The sequence below is a fragment of the Lycorma delicatula genome, chromosome 11, assembly GCF_047948215.1.
Source record: "Lycorma delicatula isolate Av1 chromosome 11, ASM4794821v1, whole genome shotgun sequence".
Taxonomy (NCBI): Eukaryota; Metazoa; Arthropoda; class Insecta; order Hemiptera; family Fulgoridae; genus Lycorma; species Lycorma delicatula.
In genome coordinates, this window is record NC_134465.1 from 6,445,385 (window position 1) to 6,467,292 (window position 21,908).

The following is a 21,908-nucleotide window of genomic DNA, read 5'->3' on the forward strand; positions in this document are numbered from 1 at the left end:
AAAAATAACATGAATGTATAAAATGTCACGAAAAATGTGAATAAAATATAGTAATTAGTAACTGTACTGTCAACACGTACTGGCGTGTACAGGATTTAATCTAGTGTATTTTGTTTGGTAGTACTGTTCGCAGTGCAGGAATGCATAGTGTGTTACTCGTCAGTAAATCATCGCCTTGGTTCAATGTATCGTTTGTCTTAGAATTGCATACGTGTTGCTTTTCGCTTGTCAACTTCTAGTGTCTGCCATTAATTTTCGTATGTTTTTTTTTTTTATACAGTGCATATTAAATTGAGTTTCGTTTTTTTTTTTTAATACTGCATATGTGTCGTCTTCTGTTCGTCAAATTCTTGTGTCTGTCGTATTTGGTTTTACTGTACAGTGAATTTTTATTTGGGTTTTTTAATTATGGCTAGAAAACGAAACAACACAGTCTTAATAATTCAGCAAAAATTAGAAATTAATAAAAAAAAGAGTTGAGAAAGGTGCTACGAGAAAACAAATTTCCCTTGCATACGGAACGTATGTATGTACAGACGTCACGCCGAAACTAGACAAAATGGTTTCAGGCGTGGTCAAAATGGATATTTTTGTTGAAATCTGAAAACCGAAATATTTCACGATCACAATACTTCCTCTACTTCGTACAACGCAGTAAGAATTAATAAAATTTCATATAATAAGAAGTTCGTATTACGAATAAACATTTTCATTACAAATATCTTTCAGTATTAACGGATTAACCGCGAATTTCGCGCCAGTCATTACCGCGAATAATCGAGAATTTACTGTATTAACATCCGAAAAAATGGACGCTAGAGAAATTTATCATCGTCTAAAAGTCGGTGATGAAACTGTTAATCAAAGTACCTTCAGTAAGGTAGAAATAAAATTTCATACATCACAAGTCTGTAAAGCGAATATTGATAATAAAGTCTGCAGTGATCGACCGGTTTCTGCGACCCATAAAACGTACCAGAAGGAAATTCCGGGCTCGAATCCCAGTCGTGCATGGCATTTTCACACGTCACAAAAGAATTATCATTCGTCTCATCCTCTGAACTAATAAACGGTGGTCCCGGAGGTTAAAACAAAAAAAGTAGGTGGATGAATCGATTCAATATAACTGTCGTATCATCATCCAGATAGGCAGTAGGATATATTATTGCACAACCTGGGTACCGTAAAATTTATTCACAAAGGGTGCCGTGCACTAACAGAAAAACAAAGAACGGTGAACGAACGATGTAAACGGCTTCTGAAACGACGTATCGTAACGACAAAGATGGCTTTCTTTTCAATAGCGTGACGGGAGACGAAACTCTGGCGCATCATTTACGACTTAGAAGAAAATCGATAGAGCACGCGATACTGCCACTTCGGTTTGCCACGATGAAAAAAATTAAGAATACAACCCTCTGCAAACAAAATCTCTAGGTACGGAACCGATATTCTAGATACGGATACGTATACGTGGATTATCGATAATCAACGAATCCGATGGTTAAAACACCTTATGAAAAGCGTCGGCTACGTGGATTATCGATAATTCACGGAGCCGATAATTCTACAACACAATAATGCTCGGCCACAAACATCGCGTGCAACCACTGACGCTTCTGAAAGCGTCACTGACGCTTCTGAAACCGATTTCATACCCCTACACACTCACCAGATTTGGCCGGCTCCATGAGATTTTCATTTCTTTTCACATAAACAGGGATATTAAAGGTATTCATTTCAACATTCTTGGTTGACGGAATGAGAAAAACCGGTTCACCGTCGGGAGATACGGTGACTAAGTGGAATAATAAATATATAATTTTGTAGCAAATAAAATGTAATTTTCTGCTAAATTTCTTGCATTTGACTACATCATTCTATTTATGAGTTACGAGCGATCGTGTATTACATCTAAATTACTTTAGTACAAAAAAAAACAAAACATTTCTTTAATTAGAACATAATTTTAAATTATAAAGATTAGCCGTACGAAATTATTTACGCAGCCCGTAGAAACTAAAAGCCGATCTGCCATGACGAGTTAACCGCTAGACCAGCCCGTTGAGTTTCAGTTTTACATATACAACCTTTTACAGCAACATGAACCTAAAATAAATAGAAATGTTCAACATAATTTGATGTAAAAAGAAAACGGGAAGATTCAATGAATAGAATTAAATTTTTGTGAAAAATAAAAGGGTAAACTTAGAAATAAAGAAATCAAAGGAAGATTTATTGTAATTTGCTAGAAACAGCAACAAGAAGTCGACTTAAATGTAGGAGTAAACAGAATATATGACCTTGGAAGAGTTTTTTTTTCTAGAATACCTTTTTTCTGCAATCCGGAATGACCCGGAGCAGAGAAACAACAGATGTATAAATGTATTTTTTATAATTATTATTTTTTAAAGATATATCAAAATTCTTTATTGTATGTTTTCAGGCTCTGAAATACCTTTGCAAAAATTTGGTAAGTACACTTCTATTTTCCTTATTATTTTATTATTAATTAAAATTCCAACTCGCGTGCGGATCGGTAACATTTCTGCCATTCATCCGGAAGGTTCTGGGTTCTAATTCAGGATTATTCTTAGCGTTTTCATAAGATACAAAATTCATTTCACATTATCACTATAAATAATTGTGATTGTGTATGTTACTTGCAGTTTTTTAAAAAACCAAATAAATGAAATAAATTTATCAAAACTAACGTAAAATAGTCTAAATATATAACCGTGTGCTATGAATTAGGACTACAATAAATAATATTATTGTTATTATAATTATAAGGAAACAAGGATATCATAAAAACAGGTTACTCCTGGGTTAAATATAACATTTCCCATCTTACTCCTAGGAATAAGATGCGTAAATCAAATTTTATATTTTAAATATCGATAGATTTATTCGATATTAATTGAATTAATATTTTCATTGAATGTGAAAATAGGAGGAGAAAAGATTATGGAGGTAGAAGAATTTTGTTATTTGGGAAGTAGAATTACTAAAGATGGACGAAGCAGGAGCGATATAAAATGCCGAATAGCACAAGCTACACGAGCCTTCAGTAAGAAATATAATTTGTTTACATCAAAAATTAATTTAAATATCAGGAAAAGATTTTTGAAAGTGTATGTTTGGAGTGTCGCTTTATATGGAAGTGAAACTTGGACGATCGGAGTATCTGCGAAGAAAAGATTAAAAAATATTCGTTTGATGATTATTTCTAGTAGTTTCTGAAATGCGATTTTTTTTAATTTTTGCAATCTTTTTCGATGATTCTTTTACACATAGGTTTAGCAATGACTGTATAATAAAAGTGAAAATTTTTCTTTATTTAAAAAATAAAGAAAATAAAACATTTTCTATGTTGAGTATGCTAACCTTTCTATTATTACATGTTGACGCGTTTCGGAACCACTCCATCGTAAAAACATATTGTACTCGTACTTTTAAATTTCTGTTAAAATAGCGTTTAGTCAACGCCTCTTTATGTTTAGCCTTCTTGTTGTTTATTTGTTATTAGTGGTTATACTTATCTATTAATTTTATTTATCTATTTGCTGCTTCTAATAAATTGAAGTTCTTGAAAAGGAAATCGCCTTGATTATTGATCTGTTCATTTATGATAGTTTTATTGTTACTTTTTAATTTAAAAATTTTCTAAAATGTTCGTCCTTCTTCCTTTACCACATTTGTGAATTAATTTCTTTGATTCTTCCATTTTCATCAGGTATGTCCTTTATTTATTAAATTCGTTGCATAATTACGATATAGTTTTTGATTTTTAAAAGATCTCGTGCGTTCGTCATATCTTAATTTTAATTATCTTCCCGTTTGTCCAATGTATATTGTATTGCATTTACATTTTATTTTGTAAATAGCATTACTGTTATAACTATATTTTTCTTCTGTTATTATTAAAAATCTTTTTAGTGTATTATTTGTGTTTACGGTCATTTTTATATTATATTTTCGAAAGAATATTTAACGGGATACATTTCTTTTCCGGTGGTATGTTGTTTTAATTTCATTTATTTCTATTTTTATTCACCTTTCTGATCAATTCTTTTTTATACCCGTTATTTTGTGCTATTTGAAAAATAGTATTTAACTCTTTTTTTTTATATTGGTTTCTTTAATGGTAATTTTACAAGAAGAAGGCCACATAAGGTATGACGTCAAATATAAGGAGAAGCGTTGACTAAATGTAATATAAAGATTAACAGAAATTTAAAAGTACCAGTAAAATAAGTTTTGACAATGGAATGTTTACGAAACGCGTCAACATGTGATAAAAGAATGAAGCTAAGCAAGGTAAACAGTACTCAACATAAAACCTATTGTGATCTTAGCAGAAAAGGTAATAGTAATTATTATCTATATAACAAAAATTTCAAAATAAAATATTTTTAAATATTTATATTTAAAAAATAAATTATTTCAATTAATCATTAAGAGTTGGAGAATAGTAAAAGCTTTTTCTTCAGATTTTAGATTGGATTAAGATTTATAAAAAAAATCACATTTTCAATTTTTCCTAATTATTTAACTTAGTGACTGACAGAGATTTTTTTTTTGTTTTTTTTTATTTATCTGAATATATGTTTTGCAATAATAATTTTCTTATTTTATTTTTTTCTTTATAGAAAAATCCAAAAGTACCACTTACAATTTCAAAAACGGCTGTAAAGATTTATGGAATCAAGGAAAAGACTATAACAAAAGTTGTAAGTACCCCAAATTTATTAATTATATTAGACAATTAGGTTGATATTCCGATAAAAATATGTAAATAAAATAGAAAAAAGTAGTGATGTGATAAAAATAGTGTAGAATTTCATATTTATTTCCCCATTCAGAAACACCGGTATATAATGAAATTAGATTCCCACATAGAAGACAATACATATATAATGTGCCGTTTCCCGCAGAAAGGATACATTAATTCGTAGTTTTACACCATCCTCACGTGCTAATGCTTGTAATGAGATTGAAGTACACATAGGGAGAAGAAAATAATCACAGCCACTTTCTCTTAAAGTAATGATGTCCATTATAAAGATAATCCCTATGGTAAGCAGAATGAAGGTGAATAAATATTATTATCCCACTTTTTGTTTTTGCATTTCATTTGGATTTGGAAATAAATAACATTGTAAACAAAAAAAACACTTTTTTAATGTCTCTCTAAGTGTGACACCATTCCTTTTTTTGCGTATATTACAGATCTGTAAATACAATTTTTCTATCACCCTTAATTTTAAATAAATTATACTTCAAAAAAATTAACCAACGGTCAGATCGGATCAGATTACCAATTTTTTTTTCAATATTTTTATCCGTTTCTGACGTGGAAGAGCCACCCGGGCGAACATTACCTTCAACGTCATCTCGGCCATCTTGGGAACGCTTAAACCATTCAAAAACTCGCGCCACGTGATAAACGTTCATTGCTATATACTATTTTTAATAAAACATAAGTTTCCGTGGCGGTTTTTCCAAGTTTCATATGAAATTTCACGACAATTCTTTGCTCTAATAAAACACTTATTTCCTCGGCAAAACAAAATAAAAAAGCAGATGTTATTAAAACGAAGGCCACGGCCAGACTAATTTGTCTACAGCAACTGGAGTGGCAAGAATCGAGAGAGAAGGGTTCACGCTACACAGCTGTCAGTCGTAAGAATTTAGCGCATGCGCAGTTCTTCTGTAGCAGCATTAGTCTCGTTATTTAATAGTCATACCTCGTATTTATTTATTAATTTTGTAAATAAAGTGTAATACTGCAAAATGCAGGAAATAATTGAAAAAAATTTACCATAAAAATTCCAAAACACGAGATAAATAAATTATATTAGCTTAGCGTATGTAGGACTCCAATATAAATTTATTTAAACCATAACAATTTTTTTTACGCCACCTGCAGAATTTTTCAAAATATGTTTAAAATTTAAATTTAGAAAAATTTGTATCTTTTTAAATGTAACAGATATTGAAATAGAACCAACGTCACATTAGAGTATAAATTGTGATTAAAATAATATGTACTGATTTGATCGGTCAACAAATAATGGTCACGAGGGCTTAAAGTAACTTTAAAACACAAAATAATCTCTTAAAGACTTACGAAAGCTTAATATATAATAATGACATTTAATTAATTATATTATAATGTCATACATTAAATATTATAAATAATATATATATATATATATATATATATATATATATATAATTTCTTTTTCTTCTCCCCCGGGCCGGATTCTGCAGTTTAAGTATTACACAGCCCAGGGGAGTGTCCTTTACCCTAACACCCCTACACATCTCCGCTGGCTAGTCGGATCTCAACTTTGCGCCCGCCTCAAACCCCCAGAGTAGGATCCACCGGGCCCGGCTATGCCGTCCTTGGGTCTTTACCCGGAAGCCGGGACTCAGTTTTTATGCCAGTGCCTCTATCGGGGTCACCCCGAGTGGGGCATCCCCGCCGGGACTCGGTCTTTCTCGCTCGAGGGTGCGAGCGAAACTCCCCATGCACGAGTGGGCGATATATGTAATATCATATATAATTAATATAATATAAACATATATATACACACACATCCCAACTGAAAGAAATAGCTGAAGAACAAAACACCAATGGTGGAATGAAGAATGTGACAAAGCATTCAAATACCGACACCGGGCTTGGATCAACCACCAAACCCAGAAAACGGAAGAATCTAACCATGAATTCACCAAACAAAGGAAAATAACTCAGAAAATTATAAGAGGAACCAAACGACAAGCTAAAAAAACTTGATTCAGCAAATAGAAGAAAGTTCCAAGAAAACTAATTCCCGAGACTATTATAACATTTTTGGTCAGCCTCTTCAAAGATATGAACCACCCACCCTTATGCTGAGAGGGAAAAAAGGAAATATGGCCTACACCAATAAAGAAAATGCTGAAATTTTGGCAGAAACCTTCAATAGACTCTTCAACTGTGACGACTCCTCAGAGCTGTTTGAGATTGACACTGAAACTCCAGTTAAAAACTTCACCGGTAAATATCAACCCGCCAACAATTCAAGTTCTCGCAGCCTTAAATGAAATAAAAAACTACAAAGCAAGCGGAGAAGACCAGCTTTTCGCAGAACTCTGGAAACACTCATCAGTTTATTCAGTCAAAACTTCCCTACATCTATGCCTCGTGGAAATATGGAACGAAGAAAATCTTCCAGAACACTGGACCACAGCCCTCATTCATCCATTACATAAAAAAGGAGATAAAACTAATCCGGAAAACTACAGAGGCATATCTCTCCTGGATTGCACATACAAAATTCTGTCGAGAATCATATACAACCGATGCAAAGACCAACTTAAACTGGAACTTGGGGAATACCAAGGGGGATTTAGGCCATGGAGAGGTTGCCCGAAGTAAATAATATCCCTAAAACTTATGATGGACTTATAAAAGACGGAAAAAACAACTAATAATCATCTTCGTCGACTTTAAAAGGGCCTATGATTGTATACACCGACCATCCATGCTGAATATTCTGAGAAACCTGGGCCTTCACCCTAAACTCGTAAACATGATAAAATTAACTTTAACCGATACCCAGTCCAGAGTGAAATTCAGAGGTGAACTCTCTCAAACCTTCTACATAAAAACTGGATTGAGGCAAGGAGACGGCCTCTTACCACTCCTTTTTAACTGCGCCCTCGAATTTGTCACGAGAAATTGGTATGAAATAAATCCCAAAAATATAAAAACGGGTACTAAGAAAAACTCCATCGCACTAAATCGCCTAGGATTTGCAGATGACCTCGGTCTTTTAGCAAATAATATTCAAGAAGCCAAAACACAAATGATGAGCCTTCAAAACCTAGCACAAAAGATAGGGCTTCATATCTCTTTCGAAAAACTGAACTGATGGCCATAGATCCTCTGGTAATAGAGCGCATTACGGTAAACAACCAGAAAATTAAAATAGTAAAACAATTTAAATATCTAGGGGAAATAATAAGTTATAATTTAAATGAAAAAGTGAAATGGCAAAACAGGACAAATAAAATGATTAAATCCCAAAATTTAACTCGGTCAACATATAACAAAAAATGCCTTTCTGCTAAAACAAAACTTAAACATTATAAAACTGTAGTTCAGCCAGAAGTCACCTTCGGAAGCGAGACCCTTTTCAAAATCACTCAGAAAAACCGAATCGAAAAAATTCTGAAAATAGAGAGGAGAATTGTCAGAAGGTGCATCAATAAAAAACACCAAAAAGAAGGCCGATGGTGGATTGTGCCAAACGAGGTGGTGTATCGAGAAATAGAGCCTGTTACTGATACTATGCGGAAAAAAAGAATCGTTTTCTTCGGTGATCTCATAAGGACACCGGAAACAAGACCGTCAAGAAATATCATTGAAAAGCTCTGGTTCCAAAAGCTAGAAGTAGGATGGATCAAAGAAATTAGAGAAGATACGAAAGAATTGGGAATTTCCCTGACCGACCTACAGAATAAAACTGGAAAAATTACAACGCTAAAAGACAAAAGCATTAGATTTAAACAAAAGACAGACAAACGAAAAAATACAACGAAGATGGTGTTTACGGATGAAGAAAAGAAAGCAAGATCTGAACGGATGAAGAAATACTGGGCAGCTCGGAAGAGTAAAATAACACGCTTTTCTCAGAAAAGATCTAACTAAAATTGACTTAAGTGGTCCCATGTTGGCCGTAAAAGCATAATAACGTCAAAATTATTTAAACGATTAAAACGAAAAATATACTTTTTTACAACGATTAAAACGCTGATGATAAATATACTTTTCAAGAACGATTAAAAAATCTTAAACGAATGGCAACAAGAATTTGTTGATAGCCATAATTCGTTCTATCGATCTAAACTACTAAAGACAAAAACAAAATTGAGTTAATTAGAAGATAGAGGTAATGCTTTGTTAAAAATGAATTAATCGAGAGAACAGTAATAATAATAATAATAATGTTCGTACGGGAAATTTTTACTAAACTTTTCATTGATAACTGATTTTTAATTTACTACTGTATATCGCCAAAGAATAATTTATTAACCCGTTTTTATAACATGAAAACTCAGTACAACTTTTTTAAAGTGACCCAAGCGATAATATTATCAGACAGATATTTATTTGTGACCCTTCATGTGTATGTTAAAATATTATTTACACAAATGAGAATATTTCACTCTAGCGTTAGTTTTTGTTTAATATTTATATTTCATTTTGACAGTATAAAATGGTTATAATTACGTTATTCACGTTTACATATTATTTTTTAAATTTTTTTATCAAGTTTAAAACCTAATGTAATTTAAATTACGTAATAATACAAAACGATGTTTAATTTTTTTCAGGATTGGAAAACTAAGCTTATTACTGTAAGTATAAAAAATATTTTTTTAGAAATTATTTCAAATTTCTTTTTATAGTCCACTCTGTATTTGCATTCTACTGTTAAGACTTCTGTTAACTGTTCTTAAGCGTACTTTCTTTAACAGTATATTTCTTGAAAGAACTTGATTTTTAAAATAAATGTCGTATTAAAATAAATCAATCGATACAAAACATAATACATAAATTTAAAGTTGAAAGAGGATTGTGCATCAAGATTTTTTAATATTAGATGCATTAGTTATTCTGCATAATCACTTTTCTGTTAATTTTTGCAATTTTATAAATTAAGCAAATTTAAGAACAGTTAATAAAAATTTTACTTAAAATAAATGTCATTTCGATTGTTGAACAAATTATGCGGATCTGATGTAGACATCAGATAACTTCCTTGTACGCCTATTAAATTATATATACACATTTTTTTCAAATGAAAAGTACATAAAATCTTATTTAATTAATCATTTCTGATATATTTTCATTGTTATTACTGAATTATTATTTATTGTCATTTTTTTACAATCAGAGGTTAATAATTTATTAATATAGTTAAATTAAAAAAATAAAGTTAAAAAAAAGGAGATGAAGTCGGATTTGAATCGATGTGCCTTACTGTTGTAAGATCCAAATATCTCATTAATCAAAATTTTATTTGGCTATAATTCTGGAACCGATGAAAATAAGCACCACACGATATATTGTTGAAAAGCTCCCGATGAGGGCTTATAACTGCACTTAAGAAAAAGTCCAAAGTCCAAATTCTTTTTGGATTTTGGGCATTTTTGATCCAAGTCGATTGCAATCAAACGGGAGGTGCACAACAGTATACATATTATAACAGTATAACATATTACAACAGTTTTAAATTCTAAATTTCAACATCCTACGGCTAATATGTTTTGTGTTATGCGAGATACAGTACGTACAGACGTCATACCGAAACTAGTCAAAACGGATTCAGTGACTGTCAAAATGGATATTTCCGTTGAAATCTGAAAACCGAAATTTTTCGCGATCACAATACTTCCTTTACTTCGTACAACGAAGTAAAAACGACAATATATTTTGCTAGGAAACTTATTATATTCATAAATATTCACCTTAAGAATGTATTCGCATAGTTATTCGAATTTGTTTGCGGCCCTTTGATAAAGAAATTTGAAAATACTTCGATTTGACAACATTAAACTATAATATGTAACTTTTTAGATGTAGCTAATTCTTTTAAATTTACCAGAAGTTATTCCTTTAATTATCATTTATCGATAACATTTTATGATTTTTTGCATTATCTATCGTAAATCAAAACTTATAGGTATTTGTTTATCGCGCGCGTGTTTAAACGGTACTACCGCCTACCTCATATTTCTCCGAATAGGCAGTGCATACAGCGCTACTGTTTATTTTTGATGCGATCGTAATAAGACTTTTTTGGGTAGAATTTTTTGCTCTATATTTTTGAAAAGAATGATTTTTTTTTCTTTAAAATCAATATTTAATGATCTACAGCCAAAATAGTGAAGAAAAAACCGGTTTTTAAATTTTATTTTGTTTATAACAAATGTCGGGCTACTAAAGCTTTCGACTTTCAGTATTTTAATCGAGGCACGCTTACGGACTCTTTCCACCTGGTCTGATCGACAGGAAAATTTTGTTCCTTTATTCATGTTTTGAATCTAACGCTCCTAAGGAAAAACATCTAAAAGAAAGTGAAAAAGTGAACTTATTATAGAATCGCTTACTGGTTGAATCGGAAAAAAGTATATGTCTAAAACAAAAAAAATCATAATTCGTGGCAAAATAACGAAGTACCGTAGTACTCACTAATTAATCTTTTTTTACCTCAAACTCCCTAAAAATCGCATGAAGACAGGCAACCGAGGATTTGTCGGAAATTTTCAAACGTATTTTTGCCTTAACAATAGTAATAATAACCCATCTTTACATCTTATTAATAATTCAAGTCGCGTTATATCCTTGCATATGAGTTGTACGTTTAATAAATAATTTAATAGTAACGGTAAAACCAAAACGGTTTTATTTTATACGGCAATTATATATCATCTTAACCTACAAAATTTCCCTTTATTATTAAATCGTGTGTGCAGTCGATCTTTTTCGATCGGTTCTAAAAAGAAAATAAAAATTGTTTGATTTGTAAGTTTCCGGAGTCGGCCCGTGCATCTTTACCGCGAATGATTAGTAAAAGATCTGACTCCCGTCCAGCAATCGCAGTCATAAACCTTAACAGGACGGTTCTAAACTTAATCGGTTTTGAAAAAGCAAAAAAAATTACTTTATTTAGTAACGAAGCGATCGAGGTCCTTTGTACTAGGGATCCTTGCGTTACATGCTCTCTTTTACAGCTGCCTGATTGCGTGAAAAGGATCCCAATCGGTTGAGTTGTCTATCAAACGGTCGATATAACTAACTTCTGACTGGCATCTTTGTAACAGACAACAGTAATAATATCGATAACAGTGTTAATTTTTAACCTAATTCTACTTTACGACAGCGTAAAACGCACGAAAATGTTTTAATTAAAAATCGTTAAATATCTTAATCGAATGTGTCGATTATTAAATTATATCTTAATTAAATATCTATTATTAATTATCTGTAACGTTGTCTTCTTTTTTGAAAAAACAATGTACAGTTGATTATTTTCAAATCGTTAATTCAGTCAGAAACGGTTGATTTTATAAAATAGTATTTGAAATACTAAAAAAAGGAAAATCTAAATTATAGTACTGCCGCTCATAGAGCAAATCTACGATTATATATAGTTTTTAAGAATTATGTTAAATAGATTTTCCAGAACCTCAATTTTCTTAATTTTCATTCGATTCTATCGATTGATAAATTAACGATTAATATAAGCTATCTTACCAGCACGTTGATGTGTTCTCTAGATCTTTCGGCTTACCTGGAAGCCATCATCAGTAAGTAAAATTAATGCATTTAAAGACAAAAATTTTAAAAATCATAGTTAAAATTTAAAAACAGTCATGACTGTCCGATCGGTATGATTGTTTTTAAATTTTATGTGATTTTTTAAACTTTTGACTTTAAATGCGTTAATTTTAATTCCTGATGATGGCTTCCAAGTAAGCCGAAAAATCTAGAGAACACATCACCGTGCTGGTAAGGTGGATTATATTAATTGTAATTTATTTATTTAACATATCAGCGGTACCGTGTTTGTAAAATTAATAATTTATTTTTTAATTTAAATATATTGATTTATTAATAATTATTAACCTCTGATTGAGGTTAAGGATTAAACTAATTATTTTGAGACGATGTAAAAAAAACTCTTATTAAAATATTTATTACTTTTTTTTAAATAGGTTAAAATATTAAAGAAAACTTTCATTTTTTTATTTTTCCTTTTGATACTTTAATTTGAAATGCCTATCGTTAAAATTCCTTAATATATATATATATATATATATATATGTGTGTGTGTGTGTGTGTGTGTGTGTGTGTGTGTGTGAATATAAATATTTAAAGAATATTTTTATATCTTTTATAATGCCTTTATTTATTTATAAACGATAGCAAAGTAATAAAATGAAAATACTTAATAATTAATTTCCTTTTTTACAGGAATATTACAGCTACAAATCTACTCAAAAATACAAGGAACAAGATCAGGTAATAATATTTATGATATATAATATTATAGGGTGTAAAAAAAAAGAAAATCAAAGTTTTAAAGCTATTATTTTTTAATTTTGATTTACAGTAATTAATCAAAAATAAAATAAAAGAGTAATTCTTACAATTTTTCTCTACAACTGTTCGATGGGAGCGCCTTTCGTCACGCGGCAAGCGTGTACCGATAGGAGAGTTCGTCCCGCACTTTAACCATCACGTCTGGAGTAATGGAAGCGACATAACCGATCCAATCCTGCCCTTCAAATCGGGTAGATCACTAGATAGCGAAGGTAGATATATAAGATCCTTTATGAAACCCCAAAAAATCACACAGTTAAGATCGAGTGACCTTCCGAAGGCTACCGAAAACAAGCTGTCATGATTTCATGACCGATCCCGTAGAATTATGCCATTAAGGCATAAGATTTAAGGAGGTTCTAAATAAATAAAAACTAAATAAAATAAAAATTCAGTAAGGATTACGAAAATTATTTGAGCATGCAATGTTACCTGCCATTTAATCTTTTAATCGACCGAATAATAATGCGCTGCTGTAAAAGAAAATTAATTTTTAAATTAAGTAGGTAGATCTTTTAGGTGGTCTACAATTTAGAAAAAATGACAGAAAAAGCACAATAATGTCCCTTCGCATACAATTCTAGAATATTGACGTCAAGAAAGTTATTCAATTCTAAAAAAAATTACCTTCCACCAGCACGCCAAGGGTCGGCACTGCGGGAACGACAGTGCTCTCTCTCCCTCACAGCCTCGCGTGCAGCTTCCTATGTACGCATGAGCACAACAGCCAAACACCACGCCGCTGGAACTGTGTAGCGCACAGTTCCATACAAAGGTTTTTGTATCTTTTTCATAAACTGGCTACTGACATTATGGATTATATATTGCACAAATATAAAGAAAGAAAAAAAGATACATTATATTAAATGTTATCGATAATATCAAGTGGAAATAGGGGGTGCTTCAGTTCCACAGTGCCTATTCGCGAGCCGCCATTGGTTGAAGGGATTAAGTAGGATTTTTTTTTTTACACATGTCCTTCCAGATGTCAATCTACTGGAAAGTACCAGATTAAATATTACTTAAATGAAAAAAACATAACTATAAGTGAAAAACATAAAATCAGTGTTTATTTAAAGTTATTACACGTAATAACAAAGCTTAAGATAGAAGCAAAACATAAAATTATTTAAGTTATAAAAACGATAGATTAATTTCTAAGCTTTCTACTATACTTTATAAAAATATTTTTTTGCATTCGATAATCGAAAAGAAAAATATACGTTAACAAAATATTCTATTTTTGCAGATACTCAGAGTTAAATCAATATTGAATTTTGATGCAGACGGTTGCACGGTATTGGTAAGTTATTTTCATCAGTTTTATATATTTAACATCGCCTACTATTTAAAATGTCCTGTATCAATACGAGGGTCGTTTAATAATTAAACAGACAAATGGCAACAGTTGAAATATTATAAACTGAAACTGTCTGATGTTCAAGTTGGCATCTCTGACAAAGAAAATATTAGATTTTCGAAAAAAAGTCCATTATTATAATCTCTTTCATTTGAAAATGTCGGCACTGCTTGAAACATGCATCAGGGTGTGGTAAGATTTTAATTTTCTGAAGGAGTAAAACCGGCTGAATTTCAGTTTAAGGTAATAAAATGTACGGTAGGTAAGAAAGGTTTACTAACCGTGCCAATTTTTATAAGTGGATCGAATGATTTAAATCAAGCAGAATAAGTATCTCCGATTTTCATCGTAGCGGAAATATAGACTGATGCTTTCCAAAATCCCATTAATGATCTTATTCGCGAGGACAGATGCATAAAAATCTGGAATAGTGCTGAAATTTTTAGTGCAATTATCAGCATTATTCGGTCCGTTAATAAATGAATTTCCGCAAACGTGTTCGCGGTGGGTTTCGATACTGTAGACTCCAAATCACACAGATACCTAAATTTACATTACGGGATTTACACGACGGTTTTTAGCGGAAACTAAAGCTTTTATAGATCGCATAATAACTTGTGATGAAAATTGTAATTTATCATTTTAAGCCGAAATGCAAACACATCAATTTATCCCGTATACGAGGTCTGTAAATGAAGTAATGAGACCGGTTCAGAAAAACATATCATTTACAATCCAGTTATACTTCGACTCTATCAACTTCTAAATAGTTCCCTAGGGAAGCTACCCAACGCTTCAAACGGTTTTCCCACTCTTCATAGCAGTGTTGGAACTCAGAATGAGTTCTAAAATGTAATCGATCATCTGAAGGATGATCGATTACATTTTTTAAATGTTTTTTACTGCCCAAAATGGTGTCTTTTGAGGTGATTTTTTTTAAAGTCAGGAACAGGAAAAAGTGGAAGGAACTCAAGTCAAGTGAATAAGGTGGTTGAAGAACTACCAGAATGCTTTTCTTTGCCAAAAACTAATTAACTGAAAGTGCAGTGCGACAAGATGCATTGTCATGATGCAGCATCTAGTAGTCTTTGATGGCTGGTCTCATGCGGGCGACTTTTCCTCACTCTTTCAAGAATTTTTCGGTAAAATACTGTCCTGTAGGCAAAAACTCCTTATGGAGAATGCTATTACTATCGAAGAAACAAATTAGCACGGTTTTGATTTGCTCATTTTTGCTGTTTTGGGACTTCGTGAGTTTGAAGTGTGCCATTCCTTGCTCTGGCGCTTTGTTTCTGGGTCGTACACAGACATCCAAGATTCATCACCAGTAATGACATTTTTTGGAAAATTAGGATCACTTTCAATTCACCCTAGAAGATCGAGGCACACTTCCAGCCTGTTGTTTATGTATTCGACAGTGAGGGGTTTTTGGGACCAATTTTGCACAAATTTTTTCACGTCCAATTCGTTTGTCAAAATTTGATGGACTGTGGTACGGTTCAAATTCAATTGTTCTGTAATCATTGTGACAGTTAATCGTCTCTGATTCGCTCAACATTGTCGTCACCTTTTTACGTTAACGGTCTTCCAGAGCGTGGATCGTCCGCAACTGATTTCGGTCATCTGAAAATGCTTTAAACCACCTAAAAACTTGAGCTCGTGACAGACCGTCATCTTCATTCACCCTTTTCAATTTTGAAAAAGTTTCAGTAGCATTCTCACAAAGTTTAACACAAAACTTGATTAAACAACGTCGCTCTAATAAGTTTTACTCGTTTTTGTAACGCACAACAAAAACTCGCTTCACAAAAAGTTGTTACGTTTCACGTGGCAACAATACACTAAAAATATTAATACCTAATATAAATCAGCTGTTCATATAACCTCACTAGAAACTTTAGTGTTGCCACTTTGGCTACCAAAAAAAATTAGTTTTATTTACAGACCTCGTATTGAACAGCATGAATATCCACAGCGATTAACATACGAGTATATACATTCGTCAAACGGTTCAAGTAATCATGTAATAATGTTACATACAAATTAAACCTCATAAGCACTGCGATCGGCCAATCGACAGAAAGAAACCTGTGGATCATCCATCTCAAATATTTCATTTAAAAGGGATCTTTTAATCTAGCTTTCCAGATATTAAGTTATAAATCTTAGGAACCATGCAATCGAACGATCTTTTGAAATTTTCAATTTTTGAAAAGTGAAAAATAATTCAGACTGTACGATATTATGATCTTCAATACGTCCTGTTCTTAAATAGATATTAAACATTAACAATTGTCTTAAGGTAATATTTTTAATTTTCTAAAAATAGGTAACGATGAATTTAATCTAGACTCATTAGCAATCAACCTCTCAATATGTTTTTAGATTATAATTAACGGTTCAATAACCGATTTATATGTACCTTTCCAACATGTTATTGCGTAATTGACTGATTCTGGACTGCATAAGAAAAACGTACAATATTTTCATTATATAATTTGGAAACATATTTTTTAAGTAATAAAGTTTTCTTATAAAAAAACAATAAGACTTTTAAAGTAATAAACATGACTCTTCCGTGTCAATCGGCTGTCTAAGGTCATTCCAAGATATTTAACAATATCACCCTTAATCACAGATACAAAAGTCTCCATCCACATAATTTACGATATTTTACAAATCAGTTATATTATTCTTAGTTTTTAATTTAAAGTAAATTCAACAAAATTCGTTTTTTGAACATTTAATTTCTGAACTGCTTTGTAAATAGTAATCGCAGGAAAAACTTAAGAGGTAAAAGATAAACATGTTAAAGATTTACTAAAGAATGATATTGTTCTTACGCAGAAATGAAAAAATAATTTAGAAGTTTTCAATGCCATGGATTCATCGCTAAGACAGAAATTCTGATTGAAAATAAATAAGAGGTAAAAATATAAGGTACCGCATAAACACGGAATAAATAAATATTTCAGAACCGAACGTAGATAAAAGAATTAGAAAATTTCTTGAGAATATTTATGAAGCGTATCGCTTTATCTTAGTAAAACATGAACGATAAGAAAAAAAAGTGAAAAAAAAGAAGTTTAAAGGAGAATAGTGAAAACTATTCGGGTCGGTAAATTCGAAATGAAGTCTTACACGAATAAGAGAAAATTTACGGTAGAATCGTGTAAAAAAATGAACAAACTCGATAGGCCTTTATTAAGATATCTACGTTCAATTGACTTTATAAAAGTGCGGATACAAGGTAAAGTCTATAGAAGTAGACAAAGGTTCGCATATATGAAACCATCGAGATTATACGATGTAGGGTCTCGTATACATGAGAGCTCAAAATTTTAGCAACAGAAAGTAACAGAAAAAAATATCGAGCCAATAAACTGTCTGAAACTCAAAAAAAAATGTCACCGAAATCATATCTTGAACCTAGCACGTTTTAATCAAGAAAAATAAATAAATTGCTTCCTTTTATATATATATATATATGTGTGTGTGTGTGTGTGTGTGTGTGTGTGTGTGTGTGTGTGTGTGTGTGTGTGTGTGTGTGTAATTTTCCAAAATCGCTTTTTTTATTGGTCATTAGATATTATCTTAAAATGCTTTCAGAGGACCAAGAAGTAAGATTCAAATTTGATGTTTAATTTTAAACATTCTGTTAATTTTATTACATAGAAATATTTGTTGGATTGAATTAAATAAATAAAATGAATCAAAATATTATAATTAAGTAATCATAAATAATTAGCCTGTTTTTGCAAGTAATAACAGTTTTTTTTTTTTTTTTACAGGATTTGTTGCTCAAGAGAAAAGAATACAGGAAGTTCTTTGCAGTAAGTAAATCATAGTTATTAAATTTTACCAATTGTTAATAACCTATAAAAAAATGGGTACTTTTTTCGGAATTTGAAAGCCAAAAAAAAACTCAAAAGTTTATTTTTAATCCATGTAAAATAACAATTAACATAATTGTATTTAGTTTAAACATCACTTTTTTATTAATAAGTTATATATAATTTGTATATTTTAAGTGAGAGAGCGTAGGTTATGTTGATATACGAACGATTTTCCAATACAGGGAAGCAGCAATTCTAAACATAACCTACGCTCGCTAATCGCGTCTAATTAAAGTTAAAAATATAAATTATATTCAATTAGTTGTACATAAAATTTTGGCTCTGAAATTCCGAAATATTGCGTTCAAAAATATTAGGTAGTTTAAGAAGTAGTGAGTTTTTTGCGCACGAGATAGCGTTAGCGTCCCAAATTTCAGGGTATATGAGTCGCAGTGGATCAGGCCGAAGGTCATTTGACAGCCGGCAGTTATGCGTAAAGTGTTGGAATTCTTATACTCAGACGTAAGGTATTGAACCGTGAAGATGAGTGAACTTTCCGCAAAACTACGCTACTCTTTACAATTCTATTTTGATAATGACGCAAATATTGAGCAGGCCCGTGAAGAAAATTGTGCTATTTAAGGGCAAGATACATTATCAAAAGCAACAGTCAAAAGACGGATCAGTCGCTTTACTTCTGGATGTCCAGGATGCTCCTTGCAACGGGCGACCGATCACAGATAAAGTGAGTAATTCCGGTCTTCCTCGCAAAAGTCGAGGAAGACCGGCGCACCTACGTAGTCATGACATCGCCGATGACCTAAACATCCACCGTCAAACAGTGTTAATCCATTTGGAAAACGCCGGCTAGAAAATGAAGCTCGACGTTTTGATGCGGCTCAGAAAAATTTATTTCATCGAATTTCTATCTGCGAATCTCTACTGAAATGTGACGAAATCGCGCCGTTTTTGTAACGATTGATTATAAGTGATGAAAGTTGAAAACCTACGACAAAAATGCGCGAAAAAGACCGTAGCATTTGCAAGGAGAAGCTCCGTAGTCTGTTGCAAGGCCACAGTGTCGCCCAGGAAGGTTATGCTTTGCTTCTGGTGGGATAGGAAGAGCATTGTGTGTCACAAGCTGCTGCCGCCAGGCAGAACGATACACTCAGACCTGTACTGTCGACAAATAGCGCTATTACACCAAGGAATTCATAAGAAACGGCCTGAACTGGTCAATAGAAACGGACACCGTTTCTAATGTAACACCACATATATCTTTAACGACCCGTCAGAAATTGAGAGAACTTAACTAGGAGGTTTTAATATATCCACCGTACAGCGCGGACCTGGTACCGTCAGACTATCATTTGTTTTGGTCTCCGCAGAACTTCCTGAATGGTGTTAAATTAGTTTCAAAAGAGGCCTGTGAAAAACACGTGTCAATTTTTTGACCAGAAACCGCAGAAGTTCTATAGCGACGATTATGGTGTTGCTGAAAAAACAGCAGAAGGTCATCGAAAAAAACGGTGTATATATATATATATATATATATATATATATAGAGAGAGAGAGAGAGAGAGAGAGAGAGAGAGAGAGAAAGAGAGAGAGCAGCCGTTAAATAACCTTTCAACTATTAAACAGACAAAAATGAAATTCGATATGAAACCACCATATCTTAAGCAACCGGGGAGCCTCCGGGGTAACTATAAAATTTTAATTAGAAACAGAGGATTGTGGCGCATCATTTTAAAAGGTATTGGAATAAAAATTTAGATGTTAAACAACATCGAGCTACGCTACAATCCTAATCAAATGGCAACCATTAAGATTATTCACGGCTAGTTTTAAAAACTGCCTACAGTACACCTCAAGTAATGGTGTCACACCGAAAAATAAATCGTTCTGTGATGCAAAAGAATTTGGGTAAATTTTATTTTTTTTAGAGTTTCACTCTTGAACAGTTATTTGAGTTGTTATGAATTTAAGCGGACTGTACTGAACACTAATAAAGATTTAATATTAAGAATAGAGGTTAACTTATTTATATTTAAACGTAAAATGTGAAATACAACACGAAAATGAATTTAAAATTTGTTAAATACGAGACGTCCACACCACAAGTGATTCACAGAACAAAACAGAGGCGCACCACCTCACCTAGCAACATAACGCACACGCAACAAGCGCATGTACATTCACAGTACAAGTACAAATACTAACAAGAGGTACTGCAGTGTTAAGCAACATTATTTAAGTGGCCTGCAGTTCACCCCTAAATAGTGATATTTTAAAAACTAAAATAAAAATAAAATTTTTGTACGTGTAGGAGGTATGAGAAGCGGGAAAAAATATGTCGCGAGCAATACATTCATGTAGTTTTATTTACAGTATGATAGCATAATAACGATATCTCACATTATCAAAAAAACGCACACGCATACATGCAAATTCACAATTATTTATAGTTTTAGAATAAAAAATACCGAAATGTTTGTCTTTCTTTATTGTGAATAATTTGGCTTTCATCCAGAAGGTTCCGGGTTCGAATCCCGGTCAAGCTTGGTATTTTTAATACGCTACAAATTTAATTTTTCACCAGTATTTGTAACTGAATAGTTATCCTATAGCTGCTAAACATAAATAAGTAATAATACGACCCGAAAATAATCAGTAATATAAATAATTCCAGGAAAGGTATAACAATATATACAGAATGTCCCGTAAGTTTCCACGAATAGAGAAATAAACATTTTTTTATGAAGGCCATAATATATCAAGAAAAAAGATACAAAACAAAAATCATCTCGAGGAACGTACCACAACCGCTATTTCAAGCATGACTCTTCCGTTACAAGGATAACTTCCTTGATATGATTTCTGTTTTGTATCTTTTCCTGATACACTATGGTCTTCATAAAAAAAACATACTGTGTGGAAACACGGGACACTGTCAAAATTGTAAAACTAGTAATTCTATTAATGTTAGCTTTAAAAATATTTTTTTTATTTACCTGTTTATTTATTAATTTCGTTTTTTGTTTTCAGGAATCGATCGGTTACGAATATAAAGTAAGTAAATATTTATAATTTTTTTTTTTCGCGAAAGCGTGCAGCAAACCGAAACACAACAGTATGATGTTTTCTAATTTAATGTAATTTAGCGCAATCTATCCGAGAAGAAACGCTTTCCTTTACTTTTAACATAAAAATGGAACAGAAATAACTGAAAAATTAGAAAACCGCGATAAAATTATATATTTATTTTAATAATGAAAAATTTTAATAAAGTACATTACCGCTAAATTGAAATTTTATAAAGTAAAACAGTAAAAGCTAGCTGCGGGTCGTACCACCGCAGCTCCACCGCAGGCCCCCTGGCGAGCGGAGTCTCAGAAGGGGAGTATTAAGTGTCCAAAAGTGATTACTTCTTGTGTAAAAATATTTTTTTTTTCAATGATGAAATTGATATAACGGAAGGTAAATTAGAATTTAACTTTACAAATTGATACTAACGAATCGGGATTTTCCGCAAGTGATCGGTATA

General features: G+C 32.0%; 1 protein-coding gene across 2 annotated transcripts in view; it reads left to right on the top strand.

The window, feature by feature from the left end:
- LOC142332001 (uncharacterized) overlaps positions 1-21,908 on the top strand; it is a 279,107-nt gene that overhangs the window by 57,550 nt on the left and 199,649 nt on the right. For both annotated transcript variants that reach the window (XM_075378056.1, XM_075378057.1), the window contains exons 19-25: positions 2,447-2,473; positions 4,653-4,733; positions 9,391-9,414; positions 13,037-13,084; positions 14,415-14,468; positions 18,317-18,358; positions 21,410-21,433. In XM_075378056.1, coding sequence (XP_075234171.1) covers positions 2,447-2,473; positions 4,653-4,733; positions 9,391-9,414; positions 13,037-13,084; positions 14,415-14,468; positions 18,317-18,358; positions 21,410-21,433 — 300 coding nt within the window. The remainder of the gene's footprint in view (positions 1-2,446; positions 2,474-4,652; positions 4,734-9,390; positions 9,415-13,036; positions 13,085-14,414; positions 14,469-18,316; positions 18,359-21,409; positions 21,434-21,908) is intronic.